This window comes from Mobula birostris, chromosome 21 (assembly GCF_030028105.1).
Source record: "Mobula birostris isolate sMobBir1 chromosome 21, sMobBir1.hap1, whole genome shotgun sequence".
In the NCBI taxonomy this organism is placed as follows: domain Eukaryota; kingdom Metazoa; phylum Chordata; class Chondrichthyes; order Myliobatiformes; family Myliobatidae; genus Mobula; species Mobula birostris.
In genome coordinates this window covers 44,532,146-44,557,464 of record NC_092390.1, presented here as the reverse complement: position 1 = coordinate 44,557,464, position 25,319 = coordinate 44,532,146, and the positions used below count along the sequence as shown (strand labels likewise).

General features: G+C 39.0%; 1 protein-coding gene across 1 annotated transcript in view; it reads left to right on the top strand.

Annotated features, from left to right (window-relative positions):
• The window catches only part of tcerg1l (transcription elongation regulator 1 like), a 602,997-nt gene that overhangs the window by 80,135 nt on the left and 497,543 nt on the right, over positions 1–25,319 (top strand). Inside the window, exon 5 of the mRNA XM_072239775.1 lies at positions 12,473–12,616. Coding sequence (XP_072095876.1) covers positions 12,473–12,616 — 144 coding nt within the window. The remainder of the gene's footprint in view (positions 1–12,472; positions 12,617–25,319) is intronic.

The window sequence follows — 25,319 nt, the reverse complement described above, 5'->3', positions numbered from 1 at the left end:
TAATCTATGGCAATGGATAGTCCATGACAAGATCATTGAAATACAGCAACACATTATATGGAATTTCTTGCCGCAGGCAGCTGTGGAGACCAAGTCTTTAGGTATAGTGAAGCCAGAGGCTGATAGACGCTTGATTTAGTCAAGGGATGAAGGGATACGGGAAGAAGGCAGGAGCTTGGGGCTGAGAGGCAAAACAGATCAGCCATGATGAAATGGCGGAGCTGCCTCAATGGGCCAAATGGCCTAATTCAGCTCCTGTATCTTATGGTCTTATAGCTAAGACCCATTATATAGAACACCAGGAGCAATACATTATGCAAGACTCTGTAAAGTCTACAGATGAAGTATTATATTCATTTTTAAATTTCTGTTTATGGCAGGGTGTATGAGAAATTGTGAAAATAGTACAAGGACATAATCTGTATGCTGTCTGCTCGAAAAGCTTTCAGTTCTGAAGTTAAGCTCTGAGGTTATTTATCTTGTAGAGGGTGAGTTTAGAGAGAGTATGATTGAGTTTTGTTTAAATGCACTGGGACTCGAGTCAGGTTGGATAGGTTATTTGATATATTCAGTTGTCAATACATGTAAAGATTTAGATTGAACATGAAACAATATTTGCTTTCATAGAAGATGTTCAACTCAGATGTTATACTGAATTGATAACAATATTTCTTCTATGTCTATTGAAAGTAGGTTAAAGCACATAACATAGGTGACTCTACTATGCAGTACTTTTGAAAATGTTGAATTGGAGAAGATTCCATATTTATGCCCTGTTATTCAAGCCTAATTTTCCATTGAAATAAGGCCTTTTGAGGGGGGGGAGGGAATAAAGTTTATGGGATGAGGATTTAAGTAATGCCATGGTTGGTAAGGGCAAGAGGGAGACCGGGGATTGGCAGGGGCTGGGTGTTGGTGCAGAGTAGGGAAGAATAGGCAAAGGGGACAAGGTAATTAGGGGAAAAATGTGTCCCATTGCAGTCATACAGGACTGAGATCATTGTGTTTTCCTGATGTGGAAATTCAATCAGGATCATAAAGGTGACATCCACGGAAGTTCCTTCTTGAGTCACCAGAATGGTACAAAATACCCTTCAAATAGTTGTTACCACATTTCACTCCTGAAAGGAAAAAAAAAGGAATCATTATTTTGTCACATAACGTTGAACCAGGGTCTTTGTAATTGAATTTCTTGGCATGTGTTAACTTAGGAAAAGAAGTTTCTAAAAGCATTTTTTTTTAAAATGTAGAGAAAGAGAAATAATGCATCCATTTGTAGTGGGTGTCTCTTGGCATTTCCAACCTAATTGGAAGACATTAAAACATTATAGGTATTTGTAGTGCAGATGTAAGGGTTGCTTTTCAGTCACGATAATAACATTGTTAATAAACAAAGTGAAAAGATAGCTCTTTCAGAGTTAAATTTTATTCTGCCTAGAGTGGGACTTACTGGATGGTTTAGATTTGGTGCTGCCCAAATATGAGGGAGAAAACGAAAGCTTTCAATATAAATTCAGGACTGTGTTCCATAATTAAAGGGATATGACAACTCAAATATATGGTATAAAATAAATTATTTTTAACTTCATCAAAAAGATATTGAAAGAAAATAAAACAAGCATGGCAAAATATAATGTTCTGAGAAACAAAATATGTAGGAAATGTTGGAGTGTTCACTACTCCAGAGCTGACAGAGTGCAAGTACTGGTCTGATCCCTCTGCCATTCAACAGCAATCTTCCCAGAGGGTACTGGAACAGAGTAACCAGGGCCAAGAAATAAACACCACTAGTGAAATTTGAGAACAGTTACGGAAGAAGTCTGTCTGCTTTGTGGAAATTGCTTGGAAATTAATGTGCAAAAGAAGCGTTCCCTGTATTAACTTGCTCCATACTTATGACAAGCTCTTCAAAATTCGTTGTTCTTTCATTTATTACCAATGCTGCATCTTCCAGCAGGACAAACATTCAAGCTGCAAATACAGTCGCAAACATTGAGCATCTGAAGTCTTCTAATGCTTTGTATATAAATCAGTTTTAACGCAACACTGCTTTTAAATAACTACACTGTTGGCAACTTATAAATGTTATTTCCCCAGTGGCAAGCAAAACCGTTCTTATTTACAAGGAATGGGCATACTAAAGAAATTATAAGCTCTTGAATATTAAAGGAATGCATGCTACCATACACAAGACTTGGAATGAGTGGGTGGATCCAACAGGCTATGATACAGATACTCTTCTTGATTTTTGTGCTCTCTCACTGGTAGATGGGCATACAGAGAAGTACTCAAGTGTCGTTCACTGTATCATGCAATGCAAGTTGTGTTGAAAGGTTTCCTTTGAACCTTTGTAATCTTTCTGCTTTTTCTATCATTGTAGACATAGAAGAGCAGTTGGCTAGCATTTTCAGAACAAGACTGCACCAGGTGTTTCTCACCAATGTTTCCAAGTTCCAGCAAACCTATACACACCTGGGAGGAAGCTGTTAATGAGAAGGAAGCACTGGGTGAGATACGGGACAGAATAGGAATAAATGATGATGGCATAAGGAAAACAAGAGTTTGATTCCAGATCTATTGTTGCCATCAGTAAAAGAGGAAAAACTGTATTAATGTTTTTTTTACTTGCCACCAGGGAGAGAGCTTTTAACATATTGTTCCTGGAACCTATCAAAAGATTCTCGGCACATCTGTGTGAAATAATGTCTAACAAAAGTAGTGTGATAAATCATAATTTAGTGAAACTGGTTGGGGATAACCATTGGCCAGATCACCGTTACTGTATTTTTGTGAATTGGATATTTTTGCCCACGTGACCAGACAGGCAGAGTACGAGTTTAAAGCCTTACCTAAAAGGTGGTGGTGCAGAAATACAATTGCATTGATTTTAATGCCCCCATGATGGAATTTAATCTAAAACTCAGTCATGTTTACTCCTTACTTATAGAGCAGGTTTCCTGAAATTTTTGCACACTCCTCTCTCTGTGTATGTAAGTGGATCTCAAATAAAGAAGCACGTATAACCCAAACAGTTAGGTCTGCTTATGTATTATCTAAATGGCTTATCATGCTTGGCCACTACTGGGTGTAATGCCTTCGTTAAGGTACAATCCTTATACAATATGTTAAAGTGGCAATAGTTTATTTACAAAGCATTTACATTTAAATTATGATCCTGGTGTGACTTTAATCTGTGTTACAAACTAAAACAGTGTGGACTATTTTCTAAACGGGAAGAAAATTCAAAAATCAGAGTTGCAAAGGACTTTGGAGTCTTTGTGCAGGATTTCCTATAGGTTAATTTGCAGCTTGAGTTGGTGGTAAGGAAGGCAAATGCAATATCAGCATTTATTTCGAGAGGACTAGAACATAAGAGAAAGGATGTAATGCAGGGACTTTATACAGCATTGGTCAGACTGCACTTGGAGTATTGTGAGCAGTTCTGGGTCCTTTATCTCAGAAAAAATGTGCTTGTGTTGGAATGGGTCCAGAGGAGGTTTGCAAGAATGATTCTAGGAATGAAAGGGTTGATGTATGACGAGTGTTTTATGGCTCTGGGCCTGTACTCACTGGAGTTTAGAAGAATGAGGGGTGGGGAATCTTATTGAAACCTATTGAATATTGAAAAGCCTAGATAGAGTGGATGTGGAAAAGATATTTCCTATAGTGAGTAATTCTAGGACCAGACAACCTCAGAGGGTTGTCCATTTAGGGACGTCCATTTAGAACAGAGAACAGAGATAAGGAGGAAATTCTTTAGCAAGCTGGTGGTGAATCTGTGGAATTTATTGCCATGGATGGCTGTGGATGCCAAGTCATTGAGTATATTTAAAGTGGAGTTTGAAGGTTCTTGTTTAGTCAGGGTATCAAATGTTATGGAGAGAAGTTGGGAGAATGGGGTTGAGAGGGAATATAAATCAGTCATGATGGAATGGTGGAGCAGACTCGATGGGCTGAATGGTCTAATTCTGCTCCTGTGTCTTCTGGTCTTGTGGTCTCTGCAAAATTGTTATATTGTTAAGTAGTAGATAGACTGCATGACTCTCCTGTTTAACTGGGACAACAGTCTGAAAACACAAGATAGAGAGAAAGAAGCATGTGGATATTTACAGTTGTAGTATTCAGCAGTGAACACCAATATACATCTCCCCAGGATAGTACTGAGGAAATCTCTTGGACTGTGAGCACTATCCTACTTGTCCTGGTTATACACTCCCATCTGATGTTCTGTTGATACAGAGTACCCATATCCATATATTCCAGTCCTGCTCCATACCACTTGAATACAAATCCATTCCAATGCAGTTCCTCTACTTCCCTATTGGGAACTGCTTTAAGGGCACTTAGTGCAGAAAGAGATGGTGGAGGCAAAAATTTGTGATTTTTTGAGACTTGGAATTGCCAACCCTAGCACACATCAATCAGCGCTGACATGTTAATTAGATCTCAGAGGCGAAAAAAATTTAGTGGTTTACTTGCTCTGTATCATGTTTTCACAAATTGAAGGATTTAGCCTTGTGCCCTTTCATTTAATGTACTGAAATGTCAGTCTAGATTATATGTATACTTTTGCTTGAATTGGCAATCTAATTGCGGGAACACCAAACTCATTGTTGCCATAAAGCAAAGTCATTAGGGACTTCAACAATAATGTAATACTGTACAGCTGACTGATAGAGCAATTGTGTTTTTCATATGTATATGAGCAAGCATTAGTTGCCCTGCAGGCACATATATGCTAAGTGGAAGGACATAGGTTGGTAATAATAAGTGGATAAGTTATTATAGGTTATTAAGACAAGTTGAGACTAATAGGACTTAAGTTTCACTAGATGGACAATTAGCATTGTTCATGTCAACCACAAGTATCCTTGAACAGATGTTGATGCGCACATGACAGCTTTCTGGCCATTCGCCTGTACAGACATCTGTTCATGATGATTGCCAGACAGGTGTATGTGGAGTACATTGAGTAACATAATGGCAGGTGCTACACTCCAGGTTTGGCATACATTCATGTGCCTTTTAGTTTTCAGATGTGAAATGCTGTGTTTCAAGTGTTCTAAAATGAGTCTCATTAATGTTAACTTTACTTGGCAAACACACAAAGCATTATTATATGTGCAGATACTTCTGTTCAAAGGACTTCACTGCGAGTTGTTATTATTATTTAATATAATTTTTCTGCCATTGCTGTTTTGATGAAAACTTTAGACACTTAAATTATTTATGGTTGGGAAGTGCCTAGAACAGGTAATAAGTGTAAGTCTCTAACAAAGTTCTAAGATGATGGTTTAAATCTTCCCAGTGTCTTGCTGGAGAGAATAGTGGTCGTCTACGACGGGAGGTTGGACAGGCAGTTTTGACAGAGCTTGCAGAAGAGACAAGGGAAGCAGGCACATGGGAGCAGCACAATCTGTAAGTTGCCCTCCAAGTCAAACACTACCCTGCTTTGGAAGCATATTGTAGTTCCTTCATCACTGGCTTTCAAAACCAGAATTCCCTACCCAAATACCTTCACATTAGGAGCTGCCTGTTGGAAATACATTGAATATACAGATTACAGAAGTTCAAAGAACTATTAATTACTGGGCAGTAAATTGCAGCATGGCTAGTTGTGTCTACAGCCTCGAAGAGGATAAACAAGTTCATAAAAAGGTGATGGCCATCAAGTTTGTTTTTGGGCTTAATTCCCAAAGGGGTTTTGTAGATAACAGTGCCACCTATTTTTCAGTAAATTAAATGTGGAATATTCAAATCAATAAAATAAATAATTATTTACTTATGTCTTATCATGTGATTATGATTGTTATTTAGACTACTTCAAAGAACCAGAGTCCAAATACAGTTCCTACACTTTGGTCTTGTGGAATATCCACAATTTCTCAATACATATCAGTATGTTTTCAACAATCTAAAACCTAATATATTTAGTTGTCATCAGCATGTGCTTGATTGTTTTCTAAAATTATTTTTGAAAAAAAGTGAAGAATGGATTTCATAATCTTCATGGAAATTTTGAGAACTAAATGTAGCAAAACATTTGCTCCTGAAAAATCTGAAACGCTAGAAATCCTTGTCCAAATTGGTATTTCTCACAGTATAACCTTGGCTTTAAAGACAATGGATGAAAATTAGACTGTATTGAACAATTAAGTGAATACAAATCTGTATTTTGCTTGAAAAAATAATTGCAGTCTGGAAACAGACACTCTGGCATTCTGCCTATGCAGACAATCAAGCCCCTATCTGCTCTAATCATACACTAATCCCATTTCATTTGCTCCGCCTTTCCCTGAACTCCCCTCAGAATCTACCGTTCATTCTACATAACAGGGACAATTTACCCACCACTCTACTCGCCTTTTGAATGTGGGAGGAACATGGAAACCTACTTGGTCATAGGGAAGACCTGCAAACTCTACACAGGCAGCAGCAGAGATGAACACAAACCACTGGAGCTGTGAGTTAGTACCTAAACTGTGTTGCCAGATTTAGTACAGAACTCAAAAGCAGCTTGATATTAATAACCATATGCATGGTTCATGATTTTTTAATGCATTCATCACAGAATGGATTAGGTAAATTTATGGTCAAAATTCATTAGATTTATTGTAATTTTTAATATCAAAGATGATAGAAACAATTTTAAATGAATGGTAAATGAATTCACAATAATCATTTAAGGTTTCAAATGAAGGTGTCACCAAACCAATTAAAGTGAAGATCAATGGCGCAATTTTTGCAAGTTATCATCATTAACATTTTGTGCCATCTCATATGACATGACAATCATGGTCTGTGACCAATATCATTCTTGGCAAATTCTACAGAAGTGGTTTGCCATTGTCACCTCTAGGCAGTGTCTTTACAAGATGGGTGACCCCAGCCATTATCAGTAATCTTCAGAGATTCTCTGCCTGGCATCAATGGTTGTATAACCAAGACTTGTGATATGTACCGGCTGCTCATGTGACCATCCACAACCTGCTCCCATGGCCTTGCGTGGCCCTGATCGGGGGGCTAAGCAGGTGCTATACCTTGCCCAAGGATGAAGTGCAAGGTGGAGGAGGAAAGGAGTGCCTCACACCTCCTTTGGTAGAGGTGCAGCTCCGTCCTTTGCAAGTTATATTATTAGCATTCCAAGTGTAAAATAGAGTAAGAAATTAAGGCATACCTGAGATTGGTTGAAGTGAGAAACTTGTAATCCTTATAAACTGCCTAAAACTCTTAAGATTACTGAAGTTCGTTATTTGGCTTGCCATGAGAAAGTTATTCTCCCTGCAATATCCAAAGGACTTTTATCTTCCTCAGTAGAAACTTCTTCTTTGGTACAGGAATCTTTGTTGTTCACATTTAATATAAGGAAGTGGAAAGAAAAAGAAAAAGACAATGAATATATGCCCCCACCCAAAAAATATGTAAGTACCCCAGCTCTAAAGAAGAGTTCAACAAAACTTTTAAGCCAGATGAGTATGTAAGGTTTCCACAAATAAAACAGTGAGGTGCTTTATGTTTAACAAAACTCGTAACACCTTTTATTGAACTCCAAAACCTACATAACAGAGTGCACCAATAATCTTTTTACGTAACAATATCATCTCATCACACCAGCCTCTTAAAATGGAACCCCAACTCAATGTTGGTGGTTATGAATTATGTACATTTCTCCCAATTACATTACCCTACAAGTATACTGAACCAAAAGATCTCTATTCATTCATATTCATGGTTGATATAGAATTGAACACTGAGTCTACATATTGCCTTGATCCTTCTTGATCGCACTTCTTTTCAGAGGATTTGGATTGGACAACATTAGCTCTGTCACCACCTTTCACCTCCGAATTCACATCCTTCGTGCATACTGCATTGCTCTGGCGCAATTAATCTGCTTAGTCAATTACTCAAAATAATATCCTTATTAATTTAATTCCTATTAGGTTGAAGTATTGATAGAAGTGTGCAGCAGTGAAAGTGACACTGTCAATGAGATCAAAGAGACTGACAGGAAAAAAAAAACACAAAAGGTATGATCTTTGTAGATGAATGTCACCACATTCATATTATTGGCCTGGATTTTGACAATAATGGATGAAGAGTACTTTTCATTCGTTACACTTACAAATGCTTCTGATTCATTGCCATTTGAACAGTATTAGGTCTCAGGATATCTGACTCCATACAAACTTTGCTTCTGAAGAACCTGGGATTTGTGTGAACAGCACTGGGACTTTCAACCAATTAGAGTGAAGATTTCATACTGAGTCTCATTAGTGCTATGTTAGAAAGGGTTAGCTTGGTGAGTGGTTGGCGTGTGACTTCTAACTCCCAATTCTGGAGAGGTGAACAATGCTTAATAACATATTGTATACATAGGTGAATAGTATAAGTCTCGGGGGGGGGGATCTTCAGTCTAGTTGTTTGAAAAATCCTACGAGATGGGAAAAGTGCAAGATATGTTATCTCAACACATAGGAGATTCTGCAGATGCTGAGATTGTTGAGCCTCACACACAAAATGCTGGAGGAGCTCATCAAGTCAGGCGGGGGAGTAAACTGTTGACATTTCAGGCAAAGGCCCTTCATCAGGATTGGAAAGGAAGGAGAATTAGCTCAGCAATGTTTTTAAAAGTCTTGAATAAACTCTGATGGAATGCAACTCCAATGTGTGTCAATTATTAAGATGCTGTATATTATGGTATTAGATGTTCACATGCACTTGAATATTTTTGCCCAAACTTTCACTAAATGGTTTTATAGGTGTCTATCTGATCCAAATCATGCACATATTTTAACACTGAATCTTTTAGCCTATGTTAGAACAGGGCCTCTTCCTGATCTCTGTGACTAATGATAGTACAGACTGTGGAAATCAGTTAAATTCAGATCATTATTTTCTTCCTCATTACTGTCAGCACTATTGTGCTTATAACACATTCTTTTGATGACAGTGTTGACAATCTCCTTCCTCCTCCTTATCATCCATTTTCATGTAATTCCCTTGTTTACCTTTCAAATTAACCTGTACAGTAGATATGAAGAACACACATAAAAGTTGCTGGTGAACGCAGCAGGCCAGGCAGCATCTCTAGGAAGAAGTGCAGTCGACGTTTCAGGCCGAGACCCTTCGTCAGGACTAACTGAAGGAAGAGTGAGTAAGGGATTTGAAAGTTAGAGGGGGAGGGGGAGATCCAAAATGATAGGAGAAGACAGGAGGGGGAGGGATGGAGCCAAGAGCTGGACAGGTGATAGGCAAAAGGAATACGAGAGGATCATGGGACAGGAGGTCCAGGAAGAAAGACGGGGGGGGGGGACCCAGAGGATGGGCAAGGGGTATATTCAGAGGGACAGAGGGAGAAAAAGGAAAGTGAGAGAAAGAATGTGTGTATAAAAATAAGTAACAGATGGGGTACGAGGGGGAGGTGGGGCCTTAGCGGAAGTTAGAGAAGTCGATGTTCATGCCATCAGGTTGGAGGCTACCCAGACGGAATATAAGGTTTTGTTCCTCCAACCTGAGTGTGGCTTCATCTTTACAGTAGAGGAGGCCGTGGATAGACATGTCAGAATGGGAATGGGATGTGGAATTAAAATGTGTGGCCACTGGGAGATCCTACTTTCTCTGGCGGACAGAGCGTAGATGTTCAGCAAAGCGGTCTCCCAGTCTGCGTCGGGTCTCGCCAATATATAAAAGGCCACATCGGGAGCACCGGATGCAGTATATCACCCCAGTCGACTCACAGGTGAAGTGTTGCCTCACCTGGAAGGACTGTTTGGGGCCCTGAATGGTGGTAAGGGAGGAAGTGTAAGGGCATGTGTAGCAACATGTCAGAATGGGAATGGGATGTGGAGCATGTCAGAATGGGAATGGGATGTGGATCATGTCAGAATGGGAATGGGATGTGGATATGAAGAATATGTGACTTTTGATAAAATGGTTAATAAACAGATGACCTATTCAAGTTAATTGGTGGAAAGGTTAGAGTGGGATTAATGTCATCTTGAATTCACTGGCAACAATGGTGATGGAAGGCAGAAGCCATTATCCTCATTTTAAAACTGTAACTACAGAATTAAAGACTGAGAGCTGGTAACTAGGAGTAACCCAAAGCTCCCTATTTTTGGGCTCGCACCAATAGGGTAGGCCGAATGAGTCCATAGCGCACTGTAATTTTTTTTGTGACTGTGATGGATGTTTAAACAAATAGAAATAGGACATTTGACGCAACTTTTATTTTCATTTTCTCAGTCACATCACTGTGAATTATCCTTCTGGAGGTGGAACGCAAAACTGTATTGAGTGCTGTAATTCAAAATTTCTCATTCTCTCTAAGCTTTTGTCAAAAGTTGTTATTAGTCATGTACAAAATTTGCTAAGTAATAGCATTTGCATTGTACTCTGTTTCTGCAATGAATTCAACCACTTAAACTGCTACATCTTGCATTTAATGCATGTAACGAAATCTATCTCTTCGGATAAAGACCAGGATTATGTTAATTTTCCATAGCCTGAGGTGCTGCTATTAATAGTTCGTTCACAAGTTCTTCCAAGTATGCTTGCGCTTTTACACTACTCAGCCTACTTTCTTTCAGATACCGCTTTTACATTTTGATACATCGCCTCTGTAATTTTGAGTTTCTACTGCCATTTTAAACCAGCATTCCATTTTATGCATCCCACTTTACAACTTCCTTTAGCTTTCAGAGGAATTAACAATATCTTTTTGATATTGCCTGTAAATTTTAATGCCAATCTACATTAAACCAGTGGTTCTCCCATTGAATCGCTGTATCCTCCCCTAACATGGATCTACCAGTACCAACTACTTCTAACTGGCCTGAGAAACTTGACTATTTTCCTGCCAATTTTTAATCAAACTTACACTGTTGCATATAGTATTAAATCTATACTATCTGCATTCACCTTTTGCCCCCATATATTATTGTCCTTTACCTCTCTAAAATAATTCTATGATATTTGTAAACCTTGGTTGTTTCTTATGGATCTAGGTACCTGTAACTATTTTCTCCTTATTTAAATATGTGGCAGTTTTATCCCCAGTTAAGCAGTCTAAAATCTTCCTTGCCGCAGATGTTGAGCTAAGTAGCATGTAGTTATCTAGATTAATTATTTGTCCATTTTTTGTTTTGATATGGATAAAGCATTGGACATGCTCCAGCCCTTCAGCACTCATTTATACTCAGAGACCTGAAGTGTAATTTTGACGGCCTCCGCAATTTCTACCATCAATTTTTCAGAGTCCTACAATGTAGCCCGTTATGTGCTGAGACAATAATTTTAATGCCACTCATCTTGCAGAAACCAGAGAGTGGGGAGGCAGTTAATGTGACTAACTCTTTATAATCCTGCCATCTCCTGATGTTGATCTGTTCTTATAACATCTATTGCAAACATGCAGATTGCAAACCAGTGATATTTTTTTCTGCTGAAAATTTATTTTATTCATCCATCTCTTCTTGAAACCATGGAAACACTTTTTTTCCAAGTTGTTGTTCTACGGAATATATCTGTTATTCAGTTTATCTATATGCAGCAAAAACAAGGAGCTCAGTGTTTCAGATCTGACCTCATTTCACCAAGTACTATGTTCTGTCACCTCTGTTAAAGTTGGATGGGCATGTGCAAAAGCATGAAAATTTAGCTTATGCCACAAGACAGAAGACAAGCCTGTTACATCCTAAGTTATGATAAAGTACTGAATGGTTTTGATCAGATCAAAAATGTTATGCTTTGAAATATCTACAGGATTAAGTAGCCTGTGACATTTGAAACAATGGCCAAGTCAATATCATCAAACTGTTATAACATTTTTTGCATAATACAATTATTTTAAAATATTATATCCCTAATTCATCGGAAAATAAAATGGTTTAAATCTGATGGGTTAGTATGATACTGCAGTTGTCTTGGATTTTGAAAGTGGTCCCCAGCAGTTACTTTAAGGAACCATTGATATGGCAGTTGTGAATGCTGAGAGATTGGGCATGTGAAAGATTTGACTCATTCATTTCAGTACTAATCTTGAATGAGCTCCTGTAACACATTTTGGGATTCTGATTTGATGCTGAGATGTTACAATATTCAGTTTGTTAAGCAATTGCATTTTTAGAAAAATAAGTCCCATGAAATTTGTGAATTTCTGCCTTTAAGAAGCTGGATTGAAACAGCCCAAACATGTAGGATCCTTATTCACATCGGGTTTGTTGGATTTCAAAATTTACTACCTAACACATTCTGCTCTTTCATTTGCTTCATAACTGTCCAGACAGAGAATTCAACAACTGGTGTTAGTTGTTTCTTGTATAAAATGGAAGTTCATTTTGTTCATCTATAATAATGTAACTCAGTTACAAAATGGTGCTCTGTTGCAATATCTTTTACTTACTGAATTAAATTGTTTCTATTCATTCTTCATTCATCTAGCCACCTTATTTCTTTCCATTTAATTTAGTGACATCCTCCGGTCACCCGAGCACTCAATTGCTCAGACAGATTTATTGTCTCCAGAGAGATTTGGGTAAACGAAATTATGGCCAATCTACAACCTGTGACATCAAAAGTGTTACTGGGTTTGATGCAAGGGATCAAAGTATTGGTAAGTGATCTTCAGGTTGTGTCCTGTTAAGTTTTATTAGCATTAGTGGTGAGAGGGCAGAATAAACCCAAGCCTGTGAAAACTGATCAACTGAGTATTGACATATTTAGAAATTCACAATTTTAATATAATTATCCTTATAATTTAGAATTGATGACTATGAGAAATAAAGCTAATTTATTGACTTTCAAGATATTTTAGAAAAAAGGCTACATGGAAAATCAAATTACTCGTCAGTCTCAATTCTATTGTGCTGCATCGAGCAATGATCTGAAGTGATGTCTCGGTCCTTAACCTGTACATTAAGTATTGGTTGTCTGTATTGTACTGCATTTTGTTTGCCACGTGAGAAATCCCTCACTGGCTTGTGCACCCATAGTTTTATTTATTGCACTATTGAACAATTTGGTTGGCATTGCTCTCTTTCATGCTCATCAATTTGTATGGATCAGAAATTGGGCAATCTCATGACTATATAACCTTTCTCACAACATCTTTTTGTGACTTCCACCTTTGTATACCATTCTGTCTGTGTCATATCTTCTCTATGCTACTTAACAAGTATTGCAATGAACTTGAGCCTGCTGATTGGAGATTTGAGGTAAAAACGAGCCATTGTGGCTTTAAGAAAACAAAGCAATTGTACCAAAGTTTGAAGAGGAATAATTATCTTAATGCAAGCCTACTTAATCCTTTTCTTCATCTTAAGAACTCAGATAACCACAGCACAATTGGCACTTGTATATAAAGTATGTTAAGTATATAGAAGGTAATTTGTCTCATTTCAGATCGTTTAAAAGATCATATATTAATTAAAATATGCATGCAAATTAATGATTCACTAATATACATTCCAGTTGTTTTTAACTATCTTTTTATGTGCCTAATTATATAATTTCTGCAATATGTTATGAAGTACTAAGATATTTTATGGGTCATGCCTACAGTGGGAGCAGAAAGAATAAATACTAAGAAAAGATGGTTCAGTTCTTAGTTAATGCTTGATCTAAACTGAGTACTGTTTGCCAATGCTGTGTAGACGAAGAAGCTGTTGGGGTAGAATTTGGTTTTCGTGGCTTTGGTGCTCAGTTGTTGAGAACTGTGGGTGATTATGGCTGTAAAATTTCCATGGTGGAGATTAGCCCTGGTTGATCGTCAATTTAAATTGTTGAAAGGAAATTTAAATTCATATCCTATCTCTTTAGAAGGAGGCACAGGTAATCTATACCAGTTACGGAGCATTCTCAACAATCCTGAACCCCACTTGCTTTATTGTAACCCAACAAAGCTACCAACGTAGCTCTGATTTACCTGTCACTTCCATACCATTGGGTAATTTACAGAGGTCAAATAAACTAGCAAAAATCATGTCTTTGAAATGTGGGAGGAAACTTGAGCACCTTGGAGAGACTCATGCGGTGAAGAGGAAAATATGTAAACTTAGGCAAATCAGACTGAAAACATGTCTTTGCAGTTATGAGGCAATAACACTAACTGCCAAACCATTTGGCCAAGGTCCTTTTAAATTCTTCGACTGCAGCTTTCACCCAGGTAATATTTAGTTGCAGGGCTCTAAAAGTCAGAATGTACACCTTTATTATTTGAACTCAACTTCTCACAAGAAGCATGATGTATCTAAGCTGATGTGAGATGCTGTTGTTCAAATAATACTACTCATTAAAGCAAAGGTTTGTCTGAGGACTTTGTTTCATTGTATTGTATCTCATGTTTTTGTATAACTTTTAGTGAGTTGTATGAAAACTAATTGAAGAAATGTGAATAATAACTTGAAAGGCTGAATAACAACTTCCATTGTTTGCAATTGGGGGAAAAAGGTTTCGGCAATGTAATCTCTGCGTGTGATTTAAGAATAACACACTGAGTAGCCTGATTTGGACTGCTTCAAATGGTAGAAGGAAATTTCAAGATTTTCAGAAGGGGATAACAAGTTGGTTTGACATAGATGTCAGTGTTGAATGATTAATTTGCCTTTTCATTGGCTTAGTTTGACTACCATTTACTTAGAACCCCCAAACGAAGTTGTGATTTTACTTTATTCCGTATCTAGTTTACAACTTCATATAGGTGGAGGGGTGGAGATGCGTCTCTACCAAAGGAGCTGTAAGGTGCTCCTTCCCTCTATTGGTCTGCAGGCTACCTTTGGCAAGGTGTAGTACCTGCTTAACCACACCCCCCCCCCCACCCCCGGGATCAGGGCCATGGGAGCAAGTGCTGGATAGTCGTATGAGCAGTTGGTGCACATCAGAAGTCCTGGTTATGTGACCACTGATGCCAGGCAGACAATCTCTGTAGAGTGTTGATAATGGCTGAGGTCACCGTCTTGTAAGGACGTTGCCCAGAAACAGGCAATGGCAAACAACTTCTGTAGAAAAGTTGCCAAGAACAATCATGGTCTTGAGGCCATGATCCATCTGACACACCACGTAATGATGGGGGTGAATCATTTCTTAGAAATGTTGGGGCTGGCATAGATCATTTCATTCTTTACTTCATGTCATTGATATGAACAATTTCTTGCCTTAGGAAACAATTTAGTATTAGTTCTATAGTTCTTTTTTTTGTGTACAAAACATTATGCATGTTACTTAATAAATATATCTGCATCATGCATTTGGTGGATAAAGGTAACTTCTCACTATTGCAAAAGAGGTTGAGAATAAGATTGTATGTGAAAAGTAGTTGCTTGGTTATCTGCTTTAGTTTCTTGATCTGCCAAAGAACAACTGGAATTGTAAAAATTCCGGGGGGGTGGGTGGGTGGGTGGGTGGGTGTGTGTGTGTGGTCATTAAAATGAATCCTAATAATGAATTTTCACCAAGTGCAAGTAATGAAAGCTAAATTGCTAAATACTCATTCATATAATCAGTGCAATTAATGGTGATTAAATCATTGAAAGTTTGAAATTCAACCAGTTCACATGATGGTTGCTAAGAATAAATTAGGGAAGCATAGCATAGTTAAACTGAAGTTGGTCCCAAGAAGAGACTATTGGTTTGTCACCAACATCAAATGCTTTATGAATCCTTGTGTAAAATGCTAAGGATAAAGAGGGGTAAGTGCTCTCATTTAGAATTAAATGATCTTTTCTGGTATTTTTGGATGAGTCTGGCATGGTTATGCTTGTGTTACTGAGTTAGTGGAAACCTGAGCCTTAGATATTAAAAGAAAAAGTCAGGGGATACTTTTCCCTTTCATTGAAGACAAACTGTGTTGCTAATGAGTAGATATTGTTTTCTTTTAACTTGCTCTCAGCCAAAATGCCCTGCAGATCACAGTTAGATTGCCTACTTGAAAATGGAATTAACAAGAAAATCACATGAAACTATCAGGTTAATGAGGTAGAAAAGGAATTCATAGTTAATATCAAAATGGAATTAAAAATAATTGGAGTAAATTGCAAGGATTCTGCTATCAGACTTGTTACTGTTGGTGCTTATTGGAAAATCACAGCATTACAGTCTGTGGTCTAATAAAAAGGAATTGATGTAAAATTATGCGTAGTACACTTGCAATTTCTTGATCTGTTCACTGCGTGGATAAGGTCCTCCGCCAATAACAAACTTAGAAAATTGGTCCTTTTCTGCAAATCAATGGATTGGTGCTACATTTCCTCAGGGAAGTAATATCTTTCACTCCTTATGCTACTGTCAAACCAAACAAGCATTAAAACAGAAGGAGAATAGCAGAGAGGAAAATTAAGCACATAAATTGTAAAGAACCTGAATAAATTATACAGATATCAATTTATCAGGATTTATAAAACCTTGAAAAATATATATAACCAAGACCAAAATATGAATTATTTACAATTAATTAGAACTGACAATTTTTAGAGAAAGGTGGAATATCATAAACCCAAAAGGAAGCTGTGAATGAAAGAAATCAGCAGGAGCACAAACTATAAAATGTCAAATCTTTTTGAGAGTGAGATTGATTCAAGGCTTTTTCTTCAAGTTTTCAAAATTTAAGTATTGATGGTATTATTACAAGTGATGCTTTCAGAGTTTTCTCTTTACCCAAATATTACTTCTGTGGTAATAGGCAATTTCTGAAAGAATCTCCCATCACTGGTCTCTAGCAGTCATGCCTCATAGCCGTAGTCATACTTTATTGATCCTGGGGGAAATTGGTTTTTGTTACAGTTGCACCATAAATAATAGTAATAGAACCATAAATAGTTAAATAGTAATATGTAAATTATGCCAGTAAATTATGAAATAAGTCCAGGACCAGCCTATTGGCTCAGGGTGTCTGACCCTCCAAGGGAGGAGTTGTAAAATTTGATGGCCACAGGCAGGAATGACTTCCTATGACGCTCTGTGTTGCATCTTGGTGGAATGAGTCTCTGGCTGAATGTACTCCTGTGCCCACCCGGTACATTATGTAGTGGATGGGAGACATTGACCAAGATGGCATGCAACATAGACAGCATCCTCTTTTCAGACACCACTGTCAGAGAGTCCAGTTCCATCCCCACAACATCACTGGCCTTACGAATGAGTTTGTTGATTCTGTTGGTGTCTGCTACCCTCAGCCTGCTGCCTCAGCACACAACAGCAAACATGATAGCACTGGCCACCACAGACTCGTAGAACATCCTCAGCATTGTCTGGCAGATGTTAAAGGACCTCAGTCTCCTCAGGAATTAGAAACGGCTCTGACCCTTCCTGTAGACAGCCTCTGTGTTCTCTGACCAGTCCAGTTTATTGTCAATTCGTATCCCCAGGTATTTGTAATCCTCCACCATGTCCACACTGACCCCCTGGAGGGAAACAGGGGTCACCGGTACCTTAGCTCTCCTCAGGTCTACCACCAGCTCCTTAATCTTTTTCACATTAAGCTGCAGATAATTCTGCTCACACCATGTGACAAAGTTTCCTACCGTAGCCCTGTACTTAGCCTCATCTCCGTTGCTGATGCATCCAACTGTGGCAGAGTCATCAGAAAACTTCTGAAGATGTCAAGACTCTGTGCAGTAGTTGAAGTCTGAGGTGTAAATAGTGAAGAGAATGGGAGACAAGACAGTCCCCTGTGGAGCCCCAGTGCTGCTGATCACTCTGCCGGATGCACAGTGTTGCAAGCACACATACTGTGGTCTGCCAGTCAGGTAATCAAGAATCCATGATACCAGGGAAGCATCCACCTACATTGCTGTCAGCTTCTCCCCCAGCAGAGCAGGGCGAATGGTGCTGAACGCACTGGAGAAGTCAAAAAACATGACCCTCACGGTGCTCGCTGGCTTGTCCAGGTGGGCGTAGACACGGTTCAGTAGGTAGACGATGGCATCCTCAACTCCTAGTCGGGGCTGGTAGGCGAATTGGAGGGGATCTAAGTGTGGCCTGACCATAGGCCGGAGCAGCAACAGAACAAGTCTCTCCAGGGGTCTTCATGATGTGGGAGGTCAATGCCACCGTTCTGTAGTCATTGAGGCCACTGGGGCGTGGCGTCTTCAGCACAGGGATGAGGCAGGATGTCTTCCACAGCACAGGAACCCTCCGGAGCCTCAGGCTCAGGTTGAATACATGGCGAAGTACTCCACATAGCTGAGGGGCACAGGCTTTGAGCACCCTGGTACTGACACCATCCGGTCCTGCAGCCTTGCTTGGGTTGAAACATTTCAGCTGTCTTCTCATCGGTTCAGCTGTGAAGCCCACCATGGTGGTTTTGTGTGGGAAAGGGGTATAGTCATGAGAGCAGGGTGGGGGACTGTGAGGAGGGGTAGGAGGGGAGAGTGGAATGTGTGTTGGTTGGGGGCCGACAACAGATGGCTCATGTGGGGAATGGGCAGAGGCCACAATGTCAAATCTGTTAAAGAACAGGTTAAGTTCATTGGCCCTGTCCACACTGCCTTCAGCTCCTCTGTTGCTAGTTTGCCGGAACCCAGTGATGGTCCTCATTCCCCTCCAGACCTCTCTCATGTTGCTCTGCCGGAGTTTCTACTCAAGCTTCCTCCTGTACCTGTCTTTAGCCTCCCAGATCCTGGCTTTCAGGTCCCTCTGTATTGCCCTCAGCTCCTCACTATTTCCATCTCTAAACGCCCTCTTTTTAGCATTCAGAATCATCCAGATTCCCTACAAAATTTACTTGATTATTGGTACCCATGGATCCCAAACCATTCCTACTCCTGATTCTGGGGGCGGGTTTCTTACACTGCTGACCATTTCCTTGGAGATCTGATTATTTTTGTACCTATTTTCTTGCATGCTGCACTGCATATTAGCAGCCATCAGAATTCAACAAACTGTTAACTTGTAAGCTTTGATAATCCATTTAAACGGGTACTTAAGAGCATTCATCCATGAAAGCTTGAGTGAGCACCAGCTGCAACAGTGAGCTCAAAAATGTCACCGCTTCTGTCAGTATTCTGCTTCATGTTATGACCTTTCTGGTGTGCACTTTTCCAGTGGACATTCAGTTGTCTCTTTTCCTGTGATTTTTTTTTGTGCTCATACACAGTTCTCCAATCTACCAGATGCTCTGATATGCACTGTTTACAAGTGAGCTGATGCATCCCATAGCAAACACAAGAAAATGGGCATCACAACGGTGTAGTGGTTAGCACAATATTTACAGTACATGTAATGTGGTTTCAATTCAAGTTACCACATGGGTTTCTTTGGGGTGCTCCGGTTTCCTCACAGTCCACAGGCGTACTAGTTAGTAGGGTAATTAATCATTGTAAATTAGGATTAAATCCAGGGATTGCTGGCTGGGCGGCATGGCTCGAAATGCTGGAAAGGCCTATTTCACACTGCATCTCCATAAATAAATAAAATGACCTCATTTTGTATTAGTGCAATTGTTTGCGCTTTCTGCACTATGTCTCTTTGACAGTATTTGTTTTTTTTAATTGTTAATGATCTCTACTTTATTGCTCCTTGTATTGGTAAAATACTTTATGTTAAATATCTGTGTTTACTTTAGCCACTCTTTTTAACCATGGTAAGTCCAACTTCTATTATGAATATGTTTACTCCTTGCTTTATTCATACTATATTCAAATATCTGTCTTCAATACGCCAATGTTTAATATGTCTTTTTTCCCATGAGTTAGTCGGAGAACAATCCCTGCACTAGTTAGCAATGTTTGCTAATTTTGGCACAAAATTCAACACCGTATATTTATATTAATTATATTATAGCTAATAATTACCAATTGTATTTCTGTTTTCTAAATTAGATGTCTGTTCTGCTTCATCATTCAGAATCAGTTCCAGTTTAGCATTCACTCTTGCTACACATAGAACGTACAATTTAAGTGTTTGATATATCCCAAAAAATTGTTCTTGCTCTTTTCACCCTTGGAGAATAATTGAAATTCTTTGTAAGTATTAGTGTTATGACAGCACATCTGCAAATTGCTTACAAATTGTATTTCATTCCCTGCCCCATTTTATATAGTTACAACTCCCTTATTATTTCTTAATTATGTAAGCACTGTAGTCACTTAAAATTTCCTATCTTTGGCCATAATTGGATTTTAATTAACATTACATCTTTTATTTCATTCTTATCTGTCTCAGGAATAAGTTATTATTGCAAAGGAACTCGCCTGGAAATTAGATCAGAAAGAGATTTTTTGTCTCCGTGTTAAGCAATTAATAATGAACATAAACTGGAATAAATCACAATTAAAATCTTTTCCAGGATAAATTGTATTAACTCCAAATTTGGACTGGGTTCATCCATTTAGTGGTCACAGTAGCACAGGGCAGTTTCCTAATATCAGAATCATGTCATGTTGCTCAGTGCATGAAGGGAGCTCTATCTGGCCATGCTGTCAAGGATCCTTTAATAGTTGGAAGATCCTCATGAAGACTCAGGGTAGTCATTGACTATTCCCTTAATAGTTTGTTCTTGACATAACACATTCCCACAGCAGCAATAACACAAAACATGTGAATGTTGTTGAAGGTGAAGAAACAATCCCAAGTTTATTTACCCATTATTCTTACAACACTATTTATTCTGGTAAAGAGGGACATACTGCTTCACAATTCTGCAGACAGTGGGTTCCTCAGAGGAGAGCGATTCTGCTAATGTACCCATTGGTTAAATGCTGTAAATCATCAGGGTAAAGGACTGTATCTAAAGTGGTCAGTTAATGAGTGAGTTGCTGCCCTGAGATTAGTGGGTTTAACTATATATTAAATGGTTTGTGGAGGTTAAGGTCTTTCAATTAGGGTTAATATTCCAGGCAAATAAAGCCCCTGTTAAATCAAGAATGAGAAAAGTCATAGAAATATCACTGAGACATGAATCTGATTGAGTCATCCAAGAATCACAATGGCTCATTAAGAATATATCCTCCAGTATGCATTAGCAATTCTTCTTTCCTTCAAATGTTAAAGAATTTTTACCAGGGGTGATCTGGACCAGTATGTAACATTGACTCTCATAAATAGGAACACTGACTTATGTTTGAAGATCATATAAAGATAAGCCAATTGTACCCAACGTAGCAGTGAAGAGACGTCACACCCTTTTTTGATAGTTTATTCCCAGCCTTCTGTCTTTTCAGACAAGGTAATGACAATACTTTGAGGAGAAAAACATATGGGAGGGGATGGTATTTTTGTGGAAAGAATCATCTGCATAGATATCACATGTTCCTCATGCATGGGCACTATTATATGCAAGTGTGGAAAGAGTGTTGGCAAAGGACACTTAAACATTACATGCGCAAGAGGAGTAAACATAATTCCTTAATCTTCGATAGCCAGATTAAATCCTTCCTGAGTTATCAGCATAAGGATGATTGTACTTCAGTTGTCCCCGTAATGAAAGATGAAAAGATATCAAGCAATGTAACCACTTCAAATGATACAATCAATCTTGTAAATCAACAGTGCAAGAAAACCTGCAGATGCTGGAAGTTCAAAGCAACACACACAGAACGCTGAAGGAACTCAGCTGGCTAGGCAGCGTCTATAGAAAAGAGTAAATAGGTGACGTTTTGGACTGAGGCACTTCATCAATCCTGATGAAGAGTCTTGGCCCAAAACTTTGACTGTTTGCTCTTTTCCATAGGTGCTACCTGGCCTGCTGAGTTCTTCCAGCATTTTGTTGTGTTACTTTGTAAATCAACAGTTTTTTTTGACATCCATACATAATACAATATCAATAAGGAAATCCACTGAAACTATGGGAGAACATTGCAAATTAACGTAGTAATGACACGCGCCTCTGCTTGAGCTCAGGAAGCCAGTAGTCTTCTCATACACAAATTTCAAGCAGCCATTCATTTGGATCCAAATTCTGTTAATAAGCTATTTGTGTCGCGACCATAGTAATTTTGTAAATTCATTATGTCTCTGCTTTAAAACTCATGTCTCTGTATATGAGGTAAATTCTTGCCTTAGGCCATCCTTTAATTTTGTGGCTGAACACCAAGGACCAGAGTGACAAGTTGTACGTCTTGGATACTGCAAAATAAATGTTGCATTCACTAATGTATTAAAATATTATAAGCAAAATCAAGCAATTCAGATATTGAATGGAAATGTAGTAGTCCTTTAAACTAACATATTTACATTTCCTATTGACCAGAGAGTATGTTAGCTTTGAAGGCTGATCATGGCATTGACCCAGCTTTACTACATCCAGGCAGTTGATAGCTGCTTCTTTTCCCTCGGAGGTTCTGCAGGGGAATGAGAAGACAGTTGTGTTCCAATCTGCTGAAACCAAGGGCAGCTCTATTGCCAAAGTACCTCCCTTGTTCATTCTTTACTATGTTGGAAATAATTGGTAAAGCTAGTAATAAAGGTGCCATCTTCCTGAAATTTGCTGTTTTTTGAACAGCCACTTTCTGGAACTCTGTTACACCAGGTAATAAATCACAGGAAACAATTCTTAAAGAGGTGGCAACAGTAAGGGAGGAATTGTTGTGCATGGACCTGTATTACAAATGATATACGTAGGTTGTATCCTTCTGTTAATAAAGAAGAACAAAAAGGAAAAAAGTATCCAAGTAACTATCCAATATCAATGTGGTTTATCTTGACACATCTAGCCCGAATTGGTTGTGATTCTCCAGGGGTCTGGTGTTGAGCTGTTTTTCTGCAGGTTATTGCTGAATCCATGTTTGCTCCACTCAAACAGACCTCCTTGGTGGCTTTCCTAAGATGGAGGTTGTTCTTTAGTTATGATCTCGTATTTCAAATGCGTATGCAGATTGATGAAGGCACATGGAGATGTATGATTTAACTTCATGTGTCCCTTTTGACACTGCCTGAACCACTTACATCAGGTACTACATGGTACCAGATTGGCTTATAATGTCCTCAGTGTCCTGCATCAATGGCAAATTTGAGCATATCTCACCATGCTGATTGCCTCTAGCTCAGAATTCTCATAGTCTTTTCTATTCTCAAGTGGTTTGGGGTAAGGAATATGGAGACACATGAGGCTGCAGATGCTGGAATCTGAAGCAATAAAGAAAATGCTGGAAGAACTCAATGTGTCAAGACCTTTCATTTGGACTGTTTCAGGGCTCTCAGCAATTTGTGTTGCTCCAGATTATAGCATATTCAGTCTATTATGTCCCTATGTGACATCTGCTATGTTCTTTTCCCGTTGAGGTTTTTAAATGTAGCATTCATGTTTGGCTGAAATTGCTGGAGATCTGTTAATTACAGATAGGGTTCTTCTTCAGTCTTGTTTGACTGATGCTGTATTTAAATAGAATACCTGCTAGAATACACCCTTTGCATTCAGCGCATTGAAAAATATTTGATTTGTGCAATTATGACAGAAGACCTTCAGCTGTGTTCATAGGGCAACGACTCTGCTTCAGAGCTCCATTAAGATCGCTTGGGTCTGGCTAAATACTTAACTTGCATTTAATGCATTCCGAACTGGATGTTCAGCTGGTAAGTGTGCATTCTGCAGTTACTCATTCTGTCTTTGTCAGTCTCTGATTTAATTTCCAGTTCACTTTCTCCTTGAGAGCTAATAGTACACACATTGATGGATGTTCTACTGGCTGCTTCCATTCATCCAAGACTAGAGAATGAACCTAACGTCTTCTATAAAACATATCAGCACGTTCATCCACATGTTGCATGGGTGTTGCAGGAAAGCAGCATCCATCATCAGAGGCTTCCACCACCCAGTTCATGCTCTCTTCTCATTGCTGCCACCAAGAAGAAGGTACAAGAGCCCAAGGACTCCACACCACTAGATTCAGGAACAATTACTACCCCTAAACCATCAGGCTCTTGAACCAAAGGGGATAACTTCTCTAAACTTCACTTGCCCCGCTATTGAAATAGACTCACTCTCAAGGACTGTTCATCTCATACTCTGGATATTTATTGCTTATTTATTTATTTTTTATTATTATTTCTTTCTTTTTGTATATGCAGTTGTATTTTGCACTCTGGTTGAATGCCCAAGTTTGGCAGTCTTTCATTGATTCTGTTATGGTTATTATACTCTAGATTTATTGAATATGCCCACAAGAAACTGAATCTCAATGTAGTATATGGTGACATATATGTAGTTTGATAATAAATTTACTTTGAACTGTTGAATGAACCTATTGTGATATATCTTTGTAAATCACATCTGCTGCACAGCACTACTCCTATGAGTAGTGTGAAAACCACAAATTATCTCTCTTGATTTCTTAGTTCTCTGACTTTAGGGAAGATTTCTGTGAAAGCTTGTTGTACACCATTGCATGTAGTTTCAACTCTACCATCTTGAGACAGATTTTGTCTTGCTTCAGAATAGAGTCATAGAGGAGTACAGTACTGAATCAGACCTCAGATCTCAGGTGATGACGAGAAGGTGTACAGGAGTAAGGCATCTGTTAGTCTTCCAAGACCATGGATCTGCGCCCGGAAAGTCTTCACTCTCCAGGGCGCAGGCCTGGGCAAGGTTGTATGGAAGACCAGCAGTTGCCAATGCTGCAAGTCTCCCCTCTCCATGACACCAATGTCGTCCAAGGGAAGGACATTAGGACCCATACAGCTTGGCACCAGTGTCGTCGCAGAGCAATGTGTGATTAAGTGCCTTGCTCAGGGACACAACACATTCCCCCAGCTGGGGCTCGAACTGATGACCTTCAGGTAGCTAGTCCAATGCCTTAACCACTTGGCCACGTGTCCACAGTACAGGAGTGAGATATGCCAATTAGTGGAGTGGTGCCACAGCAACAACTTGGCAATCAACGTCAGTATGATTAAAGAGCTGATTGTGGACTTCAGGCAGTGTAAGATGAGGGAACACATACCAATCCCCCATAGAGGGACCAGAAGTGGAGAGAGTGAGCATCTTCAAGTTCCTGGGTGTCAAGATCTCTGAGGATCTAACCTGATCCCAACATATCAATGTAGTCATAAAGAAGGCAAGACAGCGGCTATACTTTATTAGCAGTTTGAAGGGATTTGGCATGTCAACAAATACACTCAAAAACTTCTATAGTTGTACCATGGAGAGCATTCTGACAAGCTGTATCACTATCCGGTATGAAGGGGCTACTGCACAGGACCGAAAGAAGCTGCAGAAGGTTGTAAATCTAGTCAGCTCCATCTTGGGTACCAGCCTACAAAGTACCCAGGGCATCTTCAGGGAGCAGTGTCTCAGAAAAGCAGCGTCCATTATTAAGGACCTCCAGCACACAGGGCAATGCCCTTTTCTCACTGTTACCATCAGGTAGGAGGTACAGAAGCCTGAA